Here is a 24,766-nt window from a genome sequence, read left to right as displayed (position 1 = left end):
CAAGAGTTGGGAGTTCGCCTTGTAATCGGAAGGTTCGAGCCCCGGCTCGGACAGTCTCGGTCGTTGTGTCCTTGGGCAAGACACGCAAGACACTTCACCCGTTGCCTACTGGTGGTGGTCAGAGGGCCCGGTGGCTCCAGTGTCCGGCAGCCTCGCCGGACACTGTCAGTGCGCCCCAGGGTGGCTGTGGCTACAATGTAGCTTGCCATCACCAGTGTGTGAATGTGTGTGTGAATGGGTGGATGACTGGATGTAGCGTAAAGCGCTTTGGGGTCCTTAGGGACTAAGTAAAGCGCTATACAAATGCAGGCCATTTACCATTTACCAATTTGTTTCTGACAGAAGAATGAATGCCCACTTAAATAGAAATTATACATCAATAATGGCATAATATACAATAAAACAGCTAGAATCTTAAAAAATATTGTGATGTGAATTTTTAGCCACACAGTCCAGTGCTAAAAGTAAACAATTAGTTTCAGCTTTAAGTCTGTATATCTAGAATTAATACCAGAGTTTAATGACCAGAAAAAGGCATGTGTAGCAACTCCAAAAACACTAAACTGGCATCCAGTACACATAGAAGTAAGCAGAGACCCAAAGCTGCACAGATAAGAACAACAGTAACTAAAGTGAAGGTGCAATGCAAGCAGAGGTGAAATACTTGGAGCTGCAGAAGCAACACAGTTTCTCAGAATACAGGTAGGGCAAAACAAGCGTGCACACATGGGAACTGTGAGTAACGATGCTGTACGAGCACATGAAGCATCAGAGTGTGTTGTGTTGTAATGTAGGTGGGATTTTTCTATTCTAACAAGTATCCTCTCAGGAAACAATATGGCACTGTGTTTTTGTTATACTAGCTATGGGAATGTAGATCAAAGGCAAAACATGACAGCAGGCTACATAAAGCTGACAAGAGGGGACTGCTAGAGGCACATTTATGGCTCTCTAGGATGCATTATATATTTCACATTACTGTATGATAACAGCAGAGTGGTTCAGTGCATTTATAAAGCACATTACTGATGTTTCAAAAGGTCAGATGCACAAAAATATTTTATTTCTAGTATTCTGTATAGGGCTGTGCAATATGACCAAAATCTCATATCCCGATATAATAATTCTATCGTCTGACGACGATATAAATCACAAAAATGTAACATTTTCTGTAAATTCTGTGAATCTCGGGCAGCTCGACTTGCGGGAAGCGTTTCCTGCATGAAACTATACATTTTTAGACATAAGTTGTAACGGCCGCCGTTTTCTTTGTGAGTATTTATTACACGGCGTGCTGCGGGGAAAAGCCTGTTCTAACGTTTGAGTCTAAGGTTTATTTTTTAGCACCTGGAGGCTCTTTTTTACTTCTCATCTGTAAATAATCTGCTCTTTCACGTGATTCAGTTTATTTTGAAAAGTCTCAACAGGGTCTTGAGCTTTATTGTGAAAGGCTTATGTGGAACATAAACAAGCGGACACGCGATGGTGTTACCGTCGTTGTTGCTAACCACAACGCATAAAAACAGGCGCTTGTCCGTCTGTAGTGTGGTTATATTAAATATAAGAGAAAGAGAGAACTTTAAGAAATTAATATAGCCACTACAGTGACCATCAAAACGATGACAAAATATTGCCTCAAACAGTTTATTTTGCGACACCACGAAACAAACAATAGCGTAAAATTAAAGATAGACGTTTTTATATCGTCATCCGATTTATATATCGTTATATCAAACAGCCCTATTCTGAAACACCAACTAACTCAAATATACAAATTAACTCAAAGTATACCACTGTAAGTCACCTGGGAACTATAAATAGTGCTCCCAACTCAGCAGCTGCTCAACAATGTATAAAAAAGTTCACCGAGTTCATGTTATGTAATATATAGGCTAGACAGGTCATGCCTTAAAGTACATGTTTCCAATCTCCACTTTGGAATGACAAATTCTTTTAGACCAAGCATTTATCACTATATCTGAATTTATCTTGGACAGACTTCACCTCCTTCCAGACCGTTACAAACACGGGGCACCAGCTGCAAGGACCAGCTAGAGATACCAATTGCTAAATTCTTTAAAATCATGACAGTTGTGTGAGACATATCAAATCTACAGAAATCTTGCTGAAACACATCTAAGCTATTAAAATCCAGGCATTTAGAAATCCCTTTTTGGACAGGTATTTTAGGCACCTCTGAGCAGGTGACTTCTTCAAACAAAAGACAATAAAGTAGCCTGTTATCAGGCAGAATTATCAGCCGTTTACACTGACTTTCATGTTTAAACACGAGGAAAAACAAAAAAGGACTGACAAGAACTGAATCACATCTATGGGAAGGGAAAATAAATGAGAATAATTATTTGAAAGTAATGCAGAATTCCCCAAGAGATTTGCTGAATTATACCCCAGATATTAATAGCATAAAGTGAAAGGTGAAAATTGGCCTAAAAATTCACCATGAATAAGTGCAACTAAATGCCCTGTGCTTAAGCCTGCATCCATGATTGACAAGTACTAGGGGCTCAAGGAACAACTGGAGCAGATGCGGAAGGTGAGGACGGTCCCAGCAGATTCCAAACGCATGTGAGTGCAAAGAAGAGCAGCTACACACAACAGCTAGAAGCAAATATGTAGCTCAACCGGGTAGAAAAAGCCTGTGCAAATTTTCATAAATATCATCACTGGTGTATATGGAAAGTGTAGAATTTCTTTTCTTAAATAGGCAGAAATCCTACATTAAAATTCAGGGACTTATAAATATATTTTTGGACAAGTGTAATGCAAAAGCAGGCTATATCACCCCCCCCCCCCCCCCCCCTCCAAAAAAAAAAAAAAAAAAAAAAAAATCACAGAAGTAGCTCACTAGCTCACTTTCAGACAGAATTATCAAGTATTCACACTCTGATTCTCATGTTTGGTCCACAAGCACAAAAGAGACCAGAAATGAAATCATGAAAGCAATACAGAATGCATGAGTGAGACTATACACTACATCCCAGATATATGCAGCATAAAATGATGCAGAAAAGATGGGAGGAGGGGAAAAAAAATCACAAAGAGTGCACTAGAATAAGTGTCTGGCGCTCCAGATCTAGTGGGTTGGAAAAAAAAACCTATGCTCAGGATTTTGGGACTACCAGTGGCCAAAAGAACAGGCGTGTCTGAAGCATTGGAGGCTGTAACCCCACAAAGCAAAGAGCAGCAGCCACATGCAACAGCTAGAAACTGACATCTGGCTTTGCTGGGTGGAAAGAGCTAGTCCAAAAAACACTGCTTTAACAGAAAGTGATTGCATTTGTGCAAAAAAAAAACAAACAAAACAACGGAAAAAAAAAACAACGAAAAAATAAGCATAATAATAAGACTCAGGTGTTCACTCGTTTCTGTGGTTAGAGCTGCTTCTTGCACTTGCCACAAACCAGGGAAGGCGTTAAAACGGTTGTGAATGATGCAAACAGCTAAATGGGCCTGCTGCACCTAACAAGTGTAAAATGAGCGGCACGCCGTATGACACGACCACAATAAAACAACTTTCACACAGCCATGATTGATCTGCTTACCCGCACTCGGAAGCGGAACATGGCGAGGCGGACACAGTGGCTGAGGCAGGCCGGGGGCAGGAACCATGCCCGGGGAGGCGGGGTGGCCTTGCTGCCGACGTGGTTGACTATCAGCTGCGCCGTCTGTCGCTGGCTCTGAGCTCGCCGCGCCCACTCGGGCCAGCGCTCCTTCCCCAGGGTGCCGTTGAAAACCACGACCAGCTCCAGGCCACCCTGGTACAAGCAGGCCTGCGACAGGGCGGCCAGGTATCCCAGCATGGCGTTCCACTCGCCTCCGCACACCCAGTCCGTCTGGTAGCCGCCGTACAGGCGCTGCAGGCCGGAATCAGCGTCGATTAGGATCCTGGCAGGCGGGGGCGGGGGAGGCATGGGCCCGGGGTGATGTGGGTGGTGGTGTGGGTGATGATGGTGAGGGGGCTGGCGGGCCGCGGTCCGGGCAAGCTTGAGGAGGTCCACGGGGACCGTGGCCCCGGGACACCGCTTCTCTAAATACTCCTGAAAGCCCTGCACTCCCATGACGGTGTTATTGAGCCGGTGCGTCTGACCGGGAGCGGGCTCTGAATACGTTCTGTACGCCGTGTTTGTAACGTGTTGTGGGGCGAGACTTGCAGCTAGCTGTGCACTCCGGGGCAAAGCTAACTGGTCTCCGATGTAGTGACAAAACTGTAGTTTAGTTAACCCAGCAAACCAACTTGGCTGTCACGCTGCCTAGCAAAACGAGTCACCATGCACCGCCGCACGACTGTTTCTGGTAGTTATCCCAAGATATCGAAATGCCAATTTGTTTGTTTTATTTCTTTACTTTAGTTTTGGTCGAGGGTGCTCAGTTTAGTGTCCATCCCTGTGGATTTTTGGTGAGATGCCAGAAAAGGCCAGTGTAGCTACCTACCTACCAGAAAAAGTTTAACACGTTTCCTGCTCCCATAATTTGGCTTTAACAAGACCAGCTTCCAAAATGCAGTCGGTAGCGAGTAACAAAAATGCAGCGAGATGGTGGACCGAGAAATGTCTGCAAAATAAAAAAAAATCCCGCTGTTTTGTGCACATGAAACAGATGCAATACTGCGCTTTTTTTAGTTAGCAAACCCACAGGCTGGATGGCCAGTTCGCGGACATGATGGTGAACCGAGCAGCTTGAAAACCGTTGTTGTTGTTTTTTTAAACCTCTGGGAAATTTCAGCACGTGTGCTACACCAGCGTGCAGGATAACAGGTGTCAGAATATTAATTTAACACAAACTAATGAGCAGCGTGCCTGGCTGCACTAATATTTGCTAACTGTGGCTAAGCTGCTAGCTGCTGCTGGCAGGGTCCCCGGCGTGATTTGACGCGTCAACTCCCGAAGACAAGTCCGGGGCGGACACGACGCGGAATGAGATGGATGTTTGACGAAAGAAAAGAAAAGTAACTAAAAGAAAATAAAAATAAAAGCCCGATGGTGCCTCCCTCGCTTTCTTCCACGCTCACGGCTTCATGTTGCAGAGGGGAACGTTACTTCCAAGCGACGTCAGCCATCTTGCGACTTCCTCGCGGCCCAGTGGAGTGGGAGGGAAGGCGGAGGGAGGCGAGGAAGGAGGCGCGGCAGAGCGCGGGGAGCGACGGGAACAGTAGTCTGACTATGGCATAGCGTCCGTCCAGAACACGAGCGTCGGCAACGAGAAAAAACTACAACTGCCAGCGACGGTTTGTACGAGGATAAAAAAGCTGGAGAGCAGCAGTTCTCCAAGTGAACCCAGTAAATACGTGATTATTTGACAGTTCAACGTGCAGACCGTTATTTTTTCTTTAAAATAAAAGCATAAAAGCAAGCAAAATGTATCGAAATATAGCTGGTGTTTTATATTTCTGATATTGACGCACCAATCTCTATCGTGTTGAGATTTTTTAAGCATTTTATTCAAGGAATCAAAGTAGTATAAAGTGGTCAACTACAAAATAGATATAAATTGGTGGTAGTTCAAAATGAATCAGTTACTTAAGCAGTGTAACAGGTAGAATGGCGCTGTCCCACCTGTGCCGAAAGTCTTTGAGTTTGTCGCCTCCTTGTGGCAGCATATATCAAATGTGCTGTTGAGAAAAATCAACGTACTGTATTAAAAAAATCATCTTAATAAGTCTTTATACAAGTTATATGAAAAGAAAGAGGAAATGAAGAATGAAATGAAACCAGGTGGCGTGGTCTGAGGGGAAATCAGAATAGCTCTGGACTCCACCTGTGGGAACACTGTGCAAGGTTTTCAAGCTGATTTCTGGATATGACTAGAAGAGTAACTGAGCCTGTGGTGACTCAGGAGGGATGTATTAAATGAGAAATTCTGAAAGCCTAACATTGCTAACGTCTGCCCAGCAGAGACTCACCTGCTCTCTCACATTAATGGTTTATTTCACTTTAGACTCTGTACATTGAGCCACAGTAATTCTGTGAAAAAGGATATTTGAGACACTGTTATTTACTTCTACCATTCAGTAACATTAAGCATGTTTAGTATTGTATCCAGACTACTGAAGTTTTGCAAACATGTGACTGCTGGATGGAGGATTGTGTGAATAAGGCCCTGGTCAAGCTTAGAGACTGCTCTGGTCATCTGGCAACCACCATTTATGAAAGAAAAATGATTATTCCCTGACTGGTTGGAAGGTTGCTGGGAGAATGACTACCAAGGCCAGGAAGATCGTGAAGGACCTCAGCCATCCCAACAACAGACTGTTCTCTCTGTTGAGGTCAGGAAAGCGATTCCGCTCCCTGAAGACCAACACAGAGAGACTGAGGAGGAGCTTCTTCCCGCAGGCGATACGGTCTCTCAATCACACCACCACACAGTACTGACCCACACATACAGTTCTTACACACACTGGACATTCTGGACATTGTTTTCACTTCATCACTTAAATCACTTTAAGCATATTTGCACTGCACAAGACATAATGTGGATTGCACAACACTGGACATTATATTCTTCATTTCCAGTTAATACTTGTACAGCTGCTGTTATTGTGTATTTATTTATTTATATTTCTTCATACATTCTTATATAGTTCTATATTGTGTATTGTGTATTTTGTTGTACAGTTATTTTATTTTCAACTTTAATTTATATATTTTATCTTATTCTTTCCCAGTTAAATTTACCCTTCATTCTAATTTGTGTTGTACAGTTATTTCATTTTTAACCTTAATTTATATTTTATTCCTTCCTAGTTAAATTTACCCTTTTTAATTTTTCATATTTATTTCCTATCTTATTCATAGCCTTTTCCTTTTTTGTTTTCTTTAGGTCACGAGCAGTTGTCCAAGCATTTCACTACATATCGTACTGTGTATGACTGTGTACGTGACAAATAAAATTTGAATTTGAATTTGAATTTGAATTTACCAAAGCCCCAGTCATGTTGGCTAGAGATCAATCAGTAGGCCATATTTTTCCTTAGAGATCCACCTGTTGCCAAGGAAAAACCTTGTTGCATGTAATTTGCATGGAAGTGATTTTTCTCCTAACATTGCAGCTACGCACTTGAAATTGTGAAAAGTGTGATAGAAACCAGAAACAGGGACCATTCCCCTTTGAACTCAGTGTTACACCTTTTGAAACATGTTGGCGGCTCCGAGGCACAGCTTTTACTTCAAAGGCGAACATTAAAGGCCCATCTATTCACATTTTACTACCATTGGAGTAGTTAGCGAGTGTTTGCAGAAAAAATAACAAACTAAAGGCGACTGTGTAAATCAAAGCAGTCACTGGCATGTTTTTGGTGCTACACTTTATTTACTGCTGATTTTAATACCAAGAAGTTATACGTGCGTTTCCGTAGCAACCGGTGATCATATTATTTCCAGCGTTACTGAGGAGGACTTCACGTTAAATTGTTACAACAAATTTTCGATATGTTTCAGGTGCTTTTGGTTGGTTTTTAATTCTCATTTCTGAGGTTGTTTGTTTGGTTTTTTTATTTCCCATGAGCCTCCGCCCTCCACACCCTGATTCTTGTAATCCCCGTGGCACCCCATTTAAAACTCCTGGAACCGCCCCTGGCTGTAGGGCTCAAATAAAACCTACGCCCATTACAGACAGATTAACGTGATCGCGCAGCTCGTCCCCGTGTCTTCCTGTCTTCAGAGGGAAGAGTAGACATGACGACCCGCTCTATGCGCGCTCTGTCCGGAACCCTGAAACCGCTCTTCAGCCCCCGGTCACCGCAGGTAGGAGCCGCCCGGTGCGGTTACCTGTTGAACACACCGCGTTTTGGATGGTGCAGCAGGTGGTTAGTTAGCTGCCGCTGTCCGTTCAGCACCACGGGTCAGCGTCCGGTTCGCGTCAGCGTTTTACGTAATTCTGCAGTTTGAGGATGTTTCCTGCTGCCATCTGTAAGCCTACACTCTTCCCTGCAAAGTCATGCATTATTCAGAGACTACACCTCTGCGCCGAGTAAAGACAGACAGGTTCACTTCTCCGGCGGAAAAGCTGTCTGTTGTCCACGAGTCCGTGTTTTGCTTGTGTTGTTACTCAGACGCAGTTTTAAGAAGTTTCGAGCAGGTATAACTACACAAATATGCGCCTCGCTGTTGTGTAGACATGCCAGTCTGCACAAAACAAACGCAACAAGCCTCATCAGGCTCGCTCTTATGTTTAAGCTGCCAATCCGGAAGGCATTTCCTGTTTTGTTTTTCATTGTATTTGAGCTCAAAGAAAAACCTCAGTTTTCCACGCTCGTCGACTCTGCTATGCTTACATGTTCATTAAAGTCTGCAGGTCACGGTGGAAATGCATGTTTTTATTTATTTATGATTCAAACAGCCTGTCGAGACCCATAATTAGGGCCCGAGCACTGACAGTGCGAAGGCCCTATTGTAATTGCTCTGTTTATTATTATTATTATTAGGGCCCGAGCACTGACAGTGCGAAGGCCCTATTGTAATTGCTCTGTTTATTATTATTAGGGCCCGAGCACTGACAGTGCGAAGGCCCTATTGTATCTGCTCCGTTTCTTATTATTATTATTATTATTATTATTATTATTAGGGCCCGAGCACTGAGAGTGCGAAGGCCCTATTGTATCTGCTCCGTTTCTTATTATTATTATTATTATTATTATTATTATTATTATTATTATTCACCCCAAACAAGGGCCTTTTTGAGGGCCTAAACATGCTCAAAAACTCATGAAATTTTGCACACATGCCAGGTTTGGTGAAAAATTTTGTATTTTAATGGTTTTACATATGAGCACTGGGAAATGGCTCTAGAGCGCCACCTATGCCTTGTTAAATGCAGCCCTACGACGACACGGTTTGAGCTACATGTATGAAATTTGGCACACATGTGTATCATGCCAAGATGAACAAAAAAGTCTGTGGGCCCATTGACGCAAACCCAACAGGAAGTCCGCCATTTTGGATTGAAGGTGACATTTTGGCTCTGATTTTACCGTTTCCATGCCTTGTACTTTAACGAACTCCTCCTTGGGATTTGGTCCTATAAACTTCAAATTTGGACAGTGTCAACTACACCCTTGTGCCATGTTAAATTGCGGAGCTTTTGAGTTTTCACAATACTATGAGGCCGTGGCGCCATGGCGAATTTCGATGACTCGCCATGAAAATCTTATTGCCTCTCATTCTGTCATACATGTTCCGATCTGGACCAAAGTGAACACATATGATAAGGCTCCACCCCTGAACATATTTCAACTGCCATATTTGACATCAAGGACAGCGCCACCTAGTGGGAACAGGAAATGTCATGTTTTACACTTTGGGGTACAGTATAGTGATGGGTGACATCTGCAGCCTCAAATTTCTCCAGGAAAGCCTTAAGGAGTTGGTCTTGGGTTACAGTGAAAACTGTGAGTTTTCGCAAAAGGGTGTGACCCCAGCAGCATGGCGAACTTTGATGTCACGCCATGAAGAAAGAAATTAGTATAACTCAATGAAATCCAGTCTGATCAGTACCAGACTTTACAGGCATGATGTCAGACCCGCCCTGAACAGATTGATGTGCCCATTGTCGGAAATACGGACAGCGCCACCTAGTGGCCACAGGAAATGTCATGGCTTTAATTTTGTTGTACTGATTTTCACAGGTTCATCGTGGCCACCTCAAAAGCGATGAATATCAACATCAGTCCCTCGTGATGCTTCAGTGCAAAAATTGTGACTTTAAACTGAACGGCGCACCCTGGTGGCAACGCGGTTCACCATGAAAGATGAAGTGGCTTTTGAGGGGCTTGGAAAGTTTATAGAGGCTTGAAATTTGGCACACACCTCCAAATGGATGTAGGCTTTGTTGTCATGTGATCATTTTCATTGAATAGCGCGAAATTGCTCCACAGCGCCCCCTACAAAATTTCAAAACATCAGCCCCAGCTCTGTGTTTCATCTATGAGTCTGAAACCTGGTAAGCTTATGGAAAATATCAAGATGTACAAAAAAGTCTCTTGGAGCAATATCCCAAATCCAACAGGAAGTCAGCCATTTCAAAAATTAATGTGTAATTTTGGCAACATTTTCCCCTCTTTTCAGGCTTCATACTTTGACGAACTCCTCCAAGGGATTTCATCATATTGAACCATTCTCCAGTGTGTGGAATCTAAAGACCTTTGTGATGTTAAATTGCGAAGCTTTTTACGTTCAAGGAAACGGGGTGGTCATGGCGGCACGTGGAGTTTCAATCACTCGCCAAAAAGCAGTAATCTGCTGTCACTCAAAATCAAAATGTCCAATATGTCCCAAAGGTCGCAGGCGTGATGAGACTCGAGCTAGGAAATGTTTGTTATGCCATTTGTCAGTAATGGTTAGAGCGCCACCTAGTGGGACGACTATAATGATGATTGAATGAGATGAAATGTTAGCTGGTGGTTGAATGCATGAATTCCATCAATGTGACATCAGATCGGACGTGCTGGTTTCAGGTGTTGGGCATGGCTCGACACGCCGGGGGTGCGAGGGCCCTCCTAACGCTGCTTGCAGCTTTAATTAGGGCCCGAGCACTGACAGTGCGAAGGCCCTATTGTAATTGCTCTGTTTATTATTATTATTATTATTATTATTATTATTATTATTATTTCGGCAAATGAATTGGCCGTTTGAGGGCCTAAACATGCTCGAAAACTCATGAAATTTTGCACACGCGTCAGGTCTGGTGAAAATTTACGTATTTTAATGTTCCCAGACATGGCCAGGGAAAATTAGCTCAGTAGCGCCACCTAGAATAATGAAAAACGCGAGCCCCCGGTATGGGTATGACCTACACGTTTGAAAGTCGGTACACCTATATAACGTTCAGAGTCGAACAAAAAAGTCTATTATGGCAATGTCCTAAACCCAACAGGAAGTCCGCCATTTTGGATTGAAGGTGACATTTTGGCTCTGATTTTACCGTTTCCATGCCTCGAACTTTAACGAACTCCTCCTTGGGGTTTGATTTCATAACCTTCATATTTGGTCAGTGCCAACTACACCCTTGTGCCATGTTAAATTGCGGAGCTTTTGAGTTTTCACAATACCATGAGGCCGTGGCGCCACGGCGAATTTCGATGACTCGCCATGAAAATCTTATTGCCTCTCATTTTGTCATACATTTTCTGACCTTGACCAAAGTGAACACATATGATAAGGCTCCACCCCTGAACATATTTCAACTGCCATATTTGACATCAAGGACAGCGCCACCTAGTGGGAACAGGAAATGTCATGTTTTACACTTTGGGGTACAGTATAGTGATGGGTGACATCTGCAGCCTCAAATTTCTCCAGGAAAGCCTTAAGGAGTTGGTCTTGGGGTACAGTGAAAACTGTGGCTTTTCACGAAAGGGTGTGACCTCAGCAGCATGGCGAACTTTGATATCTTGCCATGAAGAAACAAATTAGTATAACTCCATGAAATCCAGTCTGATTAGTACCAGACTTTACAGGCATGATGTCACACCCGCCCTGAACAGATTGATGTGCCCATTGTCAGGAATATGAAGAGCGCCACCTAGTGGGAACAGGAAATGTCATGTCTTACACTTTGTTGTACTGATTTTCACAGGTTCATAGTGGCCACCTCAAAAGCGGTGAATATCACCATCAGTCCTTGATGATGCTTTAGTGCAAAAATTGTGACTTTAAACTGAACGGCGCACCCTGGTGGCAACGCTGTTCACCGTGAAAAATGAAGTGGCTTTTGAGGGGCTTGGAAAGTTTATAGAGGCTTGAAATTTGGCGCACACCTCCATTGTGCTTAAGGCTTTGTTGTTATGTGATCATTTTCATTGAATAGCGCAAAATGGCTCCACAGCGCCCCCTACAAAATTTCAAAACATCAGCCCCAGCTCTGTGTTTTATGTATGAGTCTGAAACCTGGTAAGCTTATAGGAGATATCAAGATGTACAAAAAAGTCTCTTGGAGCAATATCCCAAATCTAACAGGAAGTCAGCCATTTTAAAATTAATGTGTAATTTTTGTGACATTTTCCCCTCTTTCCAGGCACCGTTCTTTGACGAACTCCTCCAAGGGATTTCATCATATTGAACCAATCTCCAGTGTGTGGAATCTAAAGACCTTTGTGATGTTAAATTGCGAAGCTTTTTACGTCCAGGGAAACGGGGTGGTTATGGCGGCACTTAGAGTTTCAATCACTCGCCAAAAAGCAGTAATCTGCTGTCACTCAAAAACACAATGTCCAATCTCTCCCAAACGTCTCAGGTGTGATGAGACTCGAGCTCGGAAATGTTTGTTATGCCATTTGTACATAATGGTTAGAGCGCCACCTAGTGGAACGACTAACTAATCATGAATGAATGAGTTGAAATGTTAGCTGGTGGTTAAATGCATGAATTCCATCAATGTGACATCAGATCGGACGTGCTGGTTTTAGGTGTTGGGCGTGGCTCGACGCGCCGGGGGTGCGAGGGCCCTCATAACGCTGCTTGCAGCTTTAATTATTATTATTATTATTATTCACCCCAAACAAGGGCCTTTTTGAGGGCCTAAACATGCTCAAAAACTCATGAAATTTTGCACACATGCCAGGTCTGGTGAAAAATTTTGTATTTTAATGGTTTTACTTATGAGCACTGGGAAATGGCTCTAGAGCGCCACCTATGCCTTGTTAAATGCAGCCCTACGACCACATGGTTTGAGCTACATGTATGAAATTTGGCACACATGTGTATCATTCCAAGACGAACAAAAAAGTCTGTGGGCCCATTGACACAAACCCAACAGGAAGTCCGCCATTTGGAAGAGAAGGTGACATTTTGGCTCTAATTTTGCCATTTCCATGCCTCGAACTTTAACGAACTCCTCCTTGGGATTTGGTCCTATAAACTTCAAATTTGGACAGTGTCAACTACACCCTTGTGCCATGTTAAATTGCGGAGCTTTTGAGTTTTCACAATACCATGAGGCCGTGGCGCCATGGCGAATTTCGATGACTCGCCATGAAAATCTTATTGCCTCTCATTTTGTCATACATTTTCTGACCTTGACCAAAGTGAACACATATGATAAGGCTCCACCCCTGAACATATTTCAACTGCCATATTTGACACCAGGGACAGCGCCACCTAGTGGGAACAGGAAATGTCATGTTTTACACTTTGGGGTACAGTATAGTGATGGGTGACACCTGCAGCCTCAAATTTCTCCAGGAAAGCCTTAAGGAGTTGGTCTTGGGTTACAGTGAAAACTGTGAGTTTTCGCGAAAGGGTGTGACCCCAGCAGCATGGCGAACTTTGATGTCACGCCATGAAGAAAGAAATTAGTATAACTCAATGAAATCCAGTCTGATCAGTACCAGACTTTACAGGCATGATGTCAGACCCGCCCTGAACAGATTGATGTGCCCATTGTCGGGAATACGGACAGCGCCACCTAGTGGCAACAGGAAATGTCATGTCTTACACTTTGTTGTACTGATTTTCACAGGTTCATCGTGGCCACCTCAAAAGCGGTGAATATCAACATCAGTCCCTCGTGATGTTTCAGTGCAAAAATTGTGACTTTAAACTGAACGGCGCACCCTGGTGGCAACGCGGTTCATCATGAAAGATGAAGTGGCTTTTGAGGGGCTTGGAAAGTATATAGAGGCTTGAAATTTGGCACACACCTCCAAATGGATGAAGGCATTGTTGTTATGTAACCATTTTCCTTGAATAGCGCAAAATGGCTCCACAGCGCCCCCTACAATATTTCAAAACATCAGCCCCTGCTCTGTGTTTCATCTATGAGTCTGACACTTGGTAAGCTTGTGTAAGATATCAAGATGTACAAAAAAGTCTCTTGGAGCAATATCCCAAATCCAACAGGAAGTCAGCCATTTTAAAATTAATGTGCAATTTTGGCAACATTTTCCCCTCTTTTCAGGCTTCGTTCTTTGACGAACTCCTCCAAGGGATTTCATCAGATTGCACTATCCTTCAGTGTGTGGAATCCAAAGACCTTTGTGTTGTTAAATTGCGAAGCTTTTTACGTTCAGGGAAACGGGGTGGTTATGGCGGCACGTAGACTCTCAATCACTCGCCAAAACGCAGTAATCTGCTGTTACTCAAAAACACAATGTCCAATCTCACCCAAAGGTCGCAGGCATAATGAGACTCGAGTTCGGAAATGTTTGTTATGCCATTTGTACATAATGGTTAGAGTGCCACCTAGTGGAACGACTAGCTAATCATGAATGAATGAGTTGAAATGTTAGCTGGTGGTTAAATGCATGAATTCCATCAATGTGACATCGATCGGACGTGCTGGTTTTAGGTGTTGGGCGTGGCTCGACGCGCCGGGGGTGCTCGGGCCCTCATAACGCTGCTTGCAGCTTTAATTAGGGCCCGAGCACTGATAGTGCGAAGGCCCTATTGTAATTGCTCTGTTTATTATTATTATTATTATTAGGGCCCGAGCACTGACTGTGCGAAGGCCCTATTGTATCTGCTCTGTTTCTTATTATTATTATTATTATTATTATTATTATTATTATTATTATTCACCCCAAACAAGGGCCTTTTTGAGGGCCTAAACATGCTCAAAAACTCATGAAATTTTGCAGACATGCCAGGTCTGGTGAAAAATTTTGTATTTTAATGGTTTTACATATGAGCACTGGGAAATGGCTCTAGAGCGCCACCTATGCCTTGTTAAATGCAGCCCTACGACCACATCGTTTGAGCTACATGTATGAAATTTGGCACACATGTGTATCATGCCAAGACGAACAAAAAAGTCTGTGGGCCCATTGACGCAAACCCAACAGGAAGTCCGCCATTTGGAAGAGAAGGTGACATTTTGGCTCTAATTTTGCCATTTCCATGCCTCGAACTTTTGCGAACTCCTCCTTGGGGTTTGATTTCATAACTTTCATATTTGGTCAGTGTCAACTACACCCTTGTGCCATGTTAAATTGCGGAGCTTTTGAGTTTTCACAATACGGTGAGGCCGTGGCGCCATGGCGAATTACGATGACTCGCCATGAAAATCTTATTGCCTCTCATTCTGTCATAGATTTTCTGACCTTGACCAAAGTGAACACATATGATAAGGCTCCACCCCTGAACATATTTCAACTGCCATATTTGACACCAGGGACAGCGCCACCTAGTGGGAACAGGAAATGTCATGTTTTACACTTTGGGGTACAGTATAGTGATGGGTGACATCTGCAGCCTCAAATTTCTCCAGGAAAGCCTTAAGGAGTTGGTCTTGGGTTACAGTGAAAACTGTGACTTTTCGCCAAAGGGTGTGACCTCAGCGGCATGGCGAACTTTGATGTCACGCCATGAAGAAACAAATTAGTATAACTCAATGAAATCCAGTCTGATCAGTACCAGACTTTACAGTCATGATGTCAGACCCACCCTGAACAGATTGATGTGCCCATTGTCGGGAATACGTACAGCGCCACCTAGTGGCAACAGGACATGTCATGTCTTACACTTTGTTGTACTGATTTTCACAGGTTCATCGTGGCCACCTCAAAAGCGGTGAATATCACCATCAGTCCTTCGTGATGGTTCAGTGCGAAAATTGTGACTTTAAACTGAATGGCGCACCCTGGTGGCAGCGCAGTTCACCATGAAAGATGAAGTTGCTTTTGAGGGGCTTGGAAAGTTTATAGAGGCTTTAAATTTGGCGCACACCTCCAATGTGACGAAGGCTTTGTTGTTATGTGACCATTTTCATTGAATAGCGCAAAATGGCTCCATGGCGCCCCCTACAAAATTCCAAAATATCAGCCCCTGCTCTGTGTTTTATCTATGAGTCTGAAACTTGGTAAGCTCATGGAAGATATTAAGATGTACAAAAAAGCCTCTTGGAGCAATATCCCAAATCCAACAGGAAGTCAGCCATTTTAAAATGAATGTGCAATTTTGGCGACATTTTCCCATCTTTTCAGGCACCGTACTTTGACGAACTCCTCCAAGGGATTTCATCAGATTGGACCGATCTGCACCTTGTGGAATCTAAAGACCTTTGTGATGTTAAATTGCGAAGCTTTTTACGTTCAGGGAAACGAGGTGGTTATGGCGGCACTTAGAGTTTTTATCACTCGCCAAAAAGCAGTAATCTGCTGTCACTCAAAAACACAATGTCCAATCTCTCCCAAACGTCTCAGGTGTGATGAGACTCGAGCTTGGAAGTGTTTGTTATGCCATTTGTACATAATGGTTAGAGCGCCACCTAGTGGAACGACTAACTAATCATGAATGAATGAGTTGAAATGTTAGCTGGTGGTTAAATGCATGAATTCCATCAATGTGACATCAGATCGGAGGTGCTGGTTTTAGGTGTTGGGCGTGGCTCGACGCGCCGGGGGTGCGAGGGCCCTCATAACGCTGCTTGCAGCTTTAATTATTATTATTATTATTATTATTATTATTTCGGCAAATGAATTGGCCGTTTGAGGGCCTAAACATGCTCGAAAACTCATGAAATTTTGCACACGCGTCAGGTCTGGTGAAAATTTACGTATTTTAATGTTGTCAGACATGGCCAGGGAAAATTAGCTCAGTAGCGCCACCTAGAAAATTGAAAAACGCGAGCCCCCGGTATGGGTATGGCCTACAAGTTTGAAAGTCGGTACACCGTTATAACGTTCAGAGTCGAACAAAAAAGTCTATTATGGCAATGTCCTAAACCCAACAGGAAGTCCGCCATTTTGGATTGAAGGTGACATTTTGGCTCTGATTTTACCGTTTCCATGCCTTGTACTTTAACGAACTCCTCCTTGGGATTTGGTCCTATAAACTTCAAATTTGGACAGTGTCAACTACACCCTTGTGCCATGTTAAATTGCGGAGCTTTTGAGTTTTCACAATACTATGAGGCCGTGGCGCCATGGCGAATTTCGATGACTCGCCATGAAAATCTTATTGCCTCTCATTTTGTCATACATTTTCTGACCTTGACCAAAGTGAACACATATGATAAGGCTCCACCCCTGAACATATTTCAACTGCCATATTTGACATCAAGGACAGCGCCACCTAGTGGGAACAGGAAATGTCATGTTTTACACTTTGGGGTACAGTATAGTGATGGGTGACATCTGCAGCCTCAAATTTCTCCAGGAAAGCCTTAAGGAGTTGGTCTTGGGTTACAGTGAAAACTGTGAGTTTTCGCAAAAGGGTGTGACCCCAGCAGCATGGCGAACTTTGATGTCACGCCATGAAGAAACAAATTAGTATAACTCAATGAAATCCAGTCTGATCAGTACCAGACTTTACAGGCATGATGTCAGACCCGCCCTGAACAGATTGATGTGCCCATTGTCGGAAATACGGACAGCGCCACCTAGTGGCAACAGGAAATGTCATGGCTTTAACTTTGTTGTACTGATTTTCACAGGTTGATCGTGGCCACCTCAAAAGCGGTGAATATCACCATCAGTCCCTCGTGATGCTTCAGTGCAAAAATTGTGACTTTAAACTGAACGGCGCACCCTGGTGGCAACGCGGTTCATCATGAAAGATGAAGTGGCTTTTGAGGGGCTTGGAAAGTTTATAGAGGCTTGAAATTTGGCACACACCTCCAAATGGATGAAGGCATTGTTGTTATGTAACCATTTTCCTTGAATAGCGCAAAATGGCTCCACAGCGCCCCCTACAATATTTCAAAACATCAGCCCCTGCTCTGTGTTTCATCTATGAGTCTGACACTTGGTAAGCTTGTGTAAGATATCAAGATGTACAAAAAAGTCTCTTGGAGCAATATCCCAAATCCAACAGGAAGTCAGCCATTTTAAAATTAATGTGTAATTTTGATGACATTTTCCCCCCTTTTCAGGCCTCATACTTTGACGAACTCCTCCAAGGGATTTCATCATATTGAAGCATTCTTCAGTGTGTAGAATCTAAAGACCTTTGTGATGTTAAATTGCGAAGCTTTTTCCGTTCAGGGAAACGGGGTGGTCATGGCGGCACGTAGAGTTTCAATCACTCGCAAAAAGCAGTAATCTGCTGTCACTAAAAAACACAATGTCCAATCTCTCCCAAAGGTCGCAGGTGTGATGAGACTCGAGCTTGGAAATGTTTGTTATGCTATTTGTCAATAATGGTTAGAGCGCCACCTAGTGGCATGACTATAATCCTGGTTGAATAAGATGAAATGTTAGCTGGTGATTAAAAGCATGAAATCCATCAATGTGACATCACATCGGACGTGCCGGTTTGAGGTGTTGGCAGTGGCTCGACGTGCCGGGGGTGCGAGGGCCCTCATAACGCTGCTTGCAGCTTTAATTAGGGCCCGAGCACCGAGAGTGCGAAGGCCCTATTGTATCTGCTCCGTTTCTTATTATTATTATTATTATTATTATTATTATTCAGGCGAAACAAGGGCCTTTTTGAGGGCCTAAACATGCTCAAAAACTCATGAAATTTTGCACACATGCCAGGTCTGGTGAAAAATTTTGTATTTTAATGGTTTTACATATGAGCACTGGGAAATGGCTCTAGAGCGCCACCTATGCCTTGTTAAATGCAGCCCTACGACCACATGGTTTGAGCTACATGTATGAAATTTGGCACACATGTGTATCATGCCAAGACGAACAAAAAAGTCAGTGGGCCCATTGACGCAAACCCAACAGGAAGTCCGCCATTTGGAAGAGAAGGTGACATTTTGGCTCTAATTTTGCCATTTCCATGCCTCGAACTTTTGCGAACTCCTCCTTGGGGTTTGATTTCATAACCTTCATATTTGGTCAGTGTCAACTACACCCTTGTGCCATGTTAAATTGCGGAGCTTTTGAGTTTTCACAATACTATGAGGCCGTGGCGCCATGGCGAATTTCGATGACTCGCCATGAAAATCTTATTGCCTCTCATTTTGTCATACATTTTCTGACCTTGACCAAAGTGAACACATATGATAAGGCTCCACCCCTGAACATATTTCAACTGCCATATTTGACCTCAAGGACAGCGCCACCTAGTGGGAACAGGAAATGTTATGTTTTACACTTTGGGGTACAGTATAGTGATGGGTGACATCTGCAGCCTCAAATTTCTCCAGAAAAGCCTTAAGGAGTTGGTCTTGGGTTACAGTGAAAACTGTGAGTTTTCGCGAAAGGGTGTGACCCCAGCAGCATGGCGAACTTTGATGTCACGCCATGAAGAAACAAATTAGTATAACTCAATGAAATCCAGTCTGATCAGTACCAGACTTTACAGGCATGATGTCAGACCCGCCCTGAACAGATTGATGTGCCCATTGTCGGAAATACGGACAGCGCCACCTAGTGGCAACAGGAAATGTCATGGCTTTAATTTTGTTGTACTGACTTTCACAGGTTCATCGTGGCCACCTCAAAAGCGGTGAATATCACCATCAGTCCCTCGTGATGCTTCAGTGCAAAAATTGTGACTTTAAACTGAACGGCGCACCCTGGTGGCAACACGGTTCAACATGAAAGATGAAGTGGCTTTTGAGGGGCTTGGAAAGTTTATAGAGGCTTTAAATTTGGCACACACCTCCAATGTGATGAAGGCTTTGCTGTCATGTGATCATTTTCATTGAATAGCGCGAAATGGCTCCACAGCGCCCCCTACAATATTTCAAAATATCAGCCCCTGCTCTGTGTTTTATGTATGAGTCTGAAACCTGCTAAGCTTATAGGAGATATCAAGATGTACAAAAAAGTCTCTTGGAGCAATATCCCAAATCCAACAGGAAGTCAGCCATTTTAAAATTAATGTGCAATTTTGGCAACATTTTCCCCTCTTTCCAGGCACCGTTCTTTGACAAACTCCTCCAAGGGATTTCATCATATTGAACCAATCTCCAGTCTGTGGAATCTAAAGACCTTTGTGATGTTAAATTGCGAAGCTTTTTACGTTCAGGGAAACGGGGTGGTCATGGCGGCACGTAGAGTTTCAATCACTCGCCAAAAAGCAGTAATCTGCTGTCACTCAAAGACACAATGTCCAATCTCTCCCAAAGCTCATAGGCGTGATGAGACTCGAGCTCGGAAATGTTTGTTATTCCATTTGTACATAATGGTTAGAGTGCCACCTAGTGGAACGACTAACTAATCATGAATGAATGAGTTGAAATGTTAGGTGGTGGTTAAATGCATGAATTCCATCAATGTGACATCAGATCGGAGGTGCTGGTTTTAGGTGTTGGGCGTGGCTCGACGCGCCGGGGGTGCGAGGGCCCTCATAACGCTGCTTGCAGCTTTAATTATTATTATTATTATTATTATTATTATTTCGGCAAATGAATTGGCCGTTTGAGGGCCTAAACATGCTCGAAAACTCATGAAATTTTGCACACGCGTCAGGTCTGGTGAAAATTTACGTATTTTAATGTTCTCAGACATGGCCAGGGAAAATTAGCTCAGTAGCGCCACCTAGAAAAATGAAAAACGCGAGCCCCCGGTATGGGTATGACCTATAAGTTTGAAAGTCGGTACACCTATATAACGTTCAGAGTCGAACAAAAAAGTCTATTATGGCAATGTCCTAAACCCAACAGGAAGTCCGCCATTTTGGAGTGAAGGTGACATTTTGGCTCTGATTTTACCGTTTCCATGCCTTGTACTTTAACGAACTCCTCCTTGGGATTTGGTCCTATAAACTTCAAATTTGGACAGTGTCAACTATACCCTTGGGCCATGTTAAATTGCGGAGCTTTTGAGTTTTCACAATACTATGAGGCCGTGGCGCCATGGCGAATTTCGATGACTCGCCATGAAAATCTTATTGCCTCTCATTTTGTCATACATTTTCTGACCTTGACCAAAGTGAACACATATGATAAGGCTCCACCCCTGAACATATTTCAACTGCCATATTTGACATCAACGACAGCGCCACCTAGTGGGAACAGGAAATGTCATGTTTTACACTTTGGGGTACAGTATAGTGATGGGTGACATCTGCAGCCTCAAATTTCTCCAGGAAAGCCTTAAGGAGTTGGTCTTGGGTTACAGTGAAAACTGTGACTTTTTGCAAAAGGGTGTGACCCCAGCAGCATGGCGAACTTTGATGTCACGCCATGAAGAAAGAAATTAGTATAACTCAATGAAATCCAGTCTGATCAGTACCAGACTTTACAGGCATGATGTCAGACCCACCCTGAACAGATTGATGTGCCCATTGTCGGAAATACGGACAGCGCCACCTAGTGGCAACAGGAAATGTCATGGCTTTAATTTTGTTGTACTGATTTTCACAGGTTCATCGTGGCCACCTCAAAAGCGGTGAATATCAACATCAGTCCCTCGTGATGCTTCAGTGCAAAAATTGTGACTTTACACTGAACGGCGCACCCTGGTGGCAACGCGGTTCACCATGAAAGATGAAGTGGCTTTTGAGGGACTTGGAAAGTTTATAGAGGCTTGAAATTTGGCACACACCTCCAAATGGATTTGGGCTTTGTTGTCATGTGATCATTTTCATTGAATAGCTCGAAATTGCTCCACAGCGCCCCCTACAAAATTTCAAAACAACAGCCCCTGCTCTGTGTTTCATCTATGAGTCTGAAACCTGGTAAGCTTATGGAAAATATCAAGATGTACAAAAAAGTCTCTTGGAGCAATATCCCAAATCCAACAGGAAGTCAGCCATTTTAAAATTAATGTGTAATTTTGGCGACATTTTCCCCTCTTTTCAGGCTTCATACTTTGACGAACTCCTCCAAGGGATTTCATCATATTGAACCATTCTCCAGTGTGTGGAATCTAAAGACCTTTGTGATGTTAAATTGCGAAGCTTTTTACGTTCAAGGAAACGGGGTGGTCATGGCGGCACGTGGAGTTTCAATCACTGGCCAAAAAGCAGTAATATGCTGTCACTCAAAGACACAAAGTCCAATCTCTCCCAAAGGTCGCAGGCGTGATGAGACTCGAGCTCGGAAATGTTTGTTATTCCCTTTGTCTATAATGGTTAGAGCACCACCTAGTGGGACGACTATACTCATGGTTGAACCAAATGAAATGTTAACTGGTGGTTAAATGCATGAATTCCATCAATGTGACATCAGATCGGAGGTGCTGGTTTCAGGTGTTGGGCATGGCTCGACACGCCGGGGGTGCGAGGGCCCTCATAACGCTGCTTGCAGCTTTAATTAGGGCCCGAGCACTGACAGTGCGAAGGCCCTATTGTAATTGCTCTGTTTATTATTATTATTATTATTATTATTTCGGCAAATGAATTGGCCGTTTGAGGGCCTAAACATGCTCGAAAACTCATGAAATTTTGCACACGCGTCAGGTCTGGTGAAAATTTACGTATTTTAATGTTCCCAGACATGGCCAGGGAAAATTAGCTCAGTAGCGCCACCTAGAAAAATGAAAAACGCGAGCCCCCGGTATGGGTATGACCTACACATTTGAAAGTCGGTACACCTATATAACGTTCAGAGTCGAACAAAAAAGTCTATTATGGCAATGTCCTAAACCCAACAGGAAGTCCGCCATTTTGGATTGAAGGTGACATTTTGGCTCTGATTTTACCGTTTCCATGCCTCGAACTTTAACGAACTCCTCCTTGGGGTTTGATTTCATAACCTTCATATTTGGTCAGTGCCAACTACACCCTTGTGCCATGTTAAATTGCGGAGCTTTTGAGTTTTCACAATACCATGAGGCCGTGGCGCCACGGCGAATTTCGATGACTCGCCATGAAAATCTTATTGCCTCTCATTTTGTCATACATTTTCTGACCTTGACCAAAGTGAACACATATGATAAGGCTCCACCCCTGAACATATTTCAGCTGCCATATTTGACATCAAGGACAGCGCCACCTAGTGGGAACAGGAAATGTCATGTTTTACACTTTGGGGTACAGTATAGTGATGGGTGACATCTGCAGCCTCAAATTTCTCCAGGAAAGCCTTAAGGAGTTGGTCTTGGGGTACAGTGAAAACTGTGGCTTTTCACGAAAGGGTGTGACCTCAGCAGCATGGCGAACTTTGATATCTTGCCATGAAGAAACAAATTAGTATAACTCCATGAAATCCAGTCTGATTAGTACCAGACTTTACAGGCATGATGTCACACCCGCCCTGAACAGATTGATGTGCCCATTGTCAGGAATATGAAGAGCGCCACCTAGTGGGAACAGGAAATGTCATGTCTTACACTTTGTTGTACTGATTTTCACAGGTTCATAGTGGCCACCTCAAAAGCGGTGAATATCACCATCAGTCCTTGATGATGCTTTAGTGCAAAAATTGTGACTTTAAACTGAACGGCGCACCCTGGTGGCAACGCTGTTCACCGTGAAAAATGAAGTGGCTTTTGAGGGGCTTGGAAAGTTTATAGAGGCTTGAAATTTGGCGCACACCTCCATTGTGCTTAAGGCTTTGTTGTTATGTGATCATTTTCATTGAATAGCGCAAAATGGCTCCACAGCGCCCCCTACAAAATTTCAAAACATCAGCCCCAGCTCTGTGTTTTATGTATGAGTCTGAAACCTGGTAAGCTTATAGGAGATATCAAGATGTACAAAAAAGTCTCTTGGAGCAATATCCCAAATCTAACAGGAAGTCAGCCATTTTAAAATTAATGTGTAATTTTTGTGACATTTTCCCCTCTTTCCAGGCACCGTTCTTTGACGAACTCCTCCAAGGGATTTCATCATATTGAACCAATCTCCAGTGTGTGGAATCTAAAGACCTTTGTGATGTTAAATTGCGAAGCTTTTTACGTCCAGGGAAACGGGGTGGTTATGGCGGCACTTAGAGTTTGAATCACTCGCCAAAAAGCAGTAATCTGCTGTCACTCAAAAACACAATGTCCAATCTCTCCCAAACGTCTCAGGTGTGATGAGACTCGAGCTCGGAAATGTTTGTTATGCCATTTGTACATAATGGTTAGAGCGCCACCTAGTGGAACGACTAACTAATCATGAATGAATGAGTTGAAATGTTAGCTGGTGGTTAAATGCATGAATTCCATCAATGTGACATCAGATCGGACGTGCTGGTTTTAGGTGTTGGGCGTGGCTCGACGCGCCGGGGGTGCGAGGGCCCTCATAACGCTGCTTGCAGCTTTAATTATTATTATTATTATTATTATTTCGGCAAATGAATCGGCCTTTTGAGGGCCTAAACATGCTCAAAAACTCATGAAATTTTGCACACGCGTCAGGTCTGGTGAAAATTTACGTATTTTAATGTTCTCAGACATGGCCAGGGAAAATTAGCTCAGTAGCGCCACCTAGAAAAATGAAAAACGCGAGCCCCCGGTATGGGTATGACCTACATGTTTGAAAGTCGGTACACCTATATAACGTACAGAGTCGAACAAAAAAGTCTATTATGGCAATGTCCTAAACCCAACAGGAAGTCCGCCATTTTGGATTGAAGGTGACATTTTGGGTCTGATTTTACCGTTTCCATGCCTTGTACTTTAACGAACTCCTCCTTGGGATTTGGTCCTATAAACTTCAAATTTGGACAGTGTCAACTACACCCTTGTGCCATGTTAAATTGCGGAGCTTTTGAGTTTTCACAATAGTACGAGGCCGTGGCGCCATGGCGAATTTTGATGACTCGCCATGAAAATCTTATTGCCTCTCATTCTGTCATACATGTTCCGATCTGGACCAAAGAGCACACATATGATAAGGCTCCACCCCTGAACATATTTCAACTGCCATATTTGACATCAAGGACAGCGCCACCTAGTGGGAACAGGAAATGTCATGTTTTACACTTTGGGGTACAGTATAGTGATGGGTGACATCTGCAGCCTCAAATTTCTCCAGGAAAGCCTTAAGGA

At 43.4% G+C, this 24,766-nt stretch overlaps 2 protein-coding genes across 2 annotated transcripts in view; one reads left to right on the top strand and one right to left on the bottom strand.

Moving 5' to 3' along the window:
• The window catches only part of fam120c (family with sequence similarity 120 member C), a 37,816-nt gene extending 32,692 nt beyond the window's left edge, over positions 1 to 5,124 (bottom strand). The window contains exon 1 of the mRNA XM_080898263.1: positions 3,564 to 5,124. Within this exon, the coding sequence (XP_080754389.1) occupies positions 3,564 to 4,079 (516 nt within the window). The 5' untranslated portion in view covers positions 4,080 to 5,124. The remainder of the gene's footprint in view (positions 1 to 3,563) is intronic.
• A 2,503-nt stretch (positions 5,125 to 7,627) lies between these two features.
• LOC308407427 (isocitrate dehydrogenase [NAD] subunit gamma, mitochondrial-like) overlaps positions 7,628 to 24,766 on the top strand; it is a 56,753-nt gene continuing 39,614 nt past the window's right edge. The window contains 1 exon segment of the mRNA XM_080899062.1: positions 7,628 to 7,760. Within this exon segment, the coding sequence (XP_080755188.1) occupies positions 7,692 to 7,760 (69 nt within the window). The 5' untranslated portion in view covers positions 7,628 to 7,691.

Source organism: Rhamphochromis sp. 'chilingali', assembly GCF_963969265.1.
Source record: "Rhamphochromis sp. 'chilingali' genome assembly, chromosome: 12".
Taxonomy (NCBI): Eukaryota; Metazoa; Chordata; class Actinopteri; order Cichliformes; family Cichlidae; genus Rhamphochromis; species Rhamphochromis sp. 'chilingali'.
This window is presented reverse-complemented; position numbering and strand designations above follow the sequence as displayed.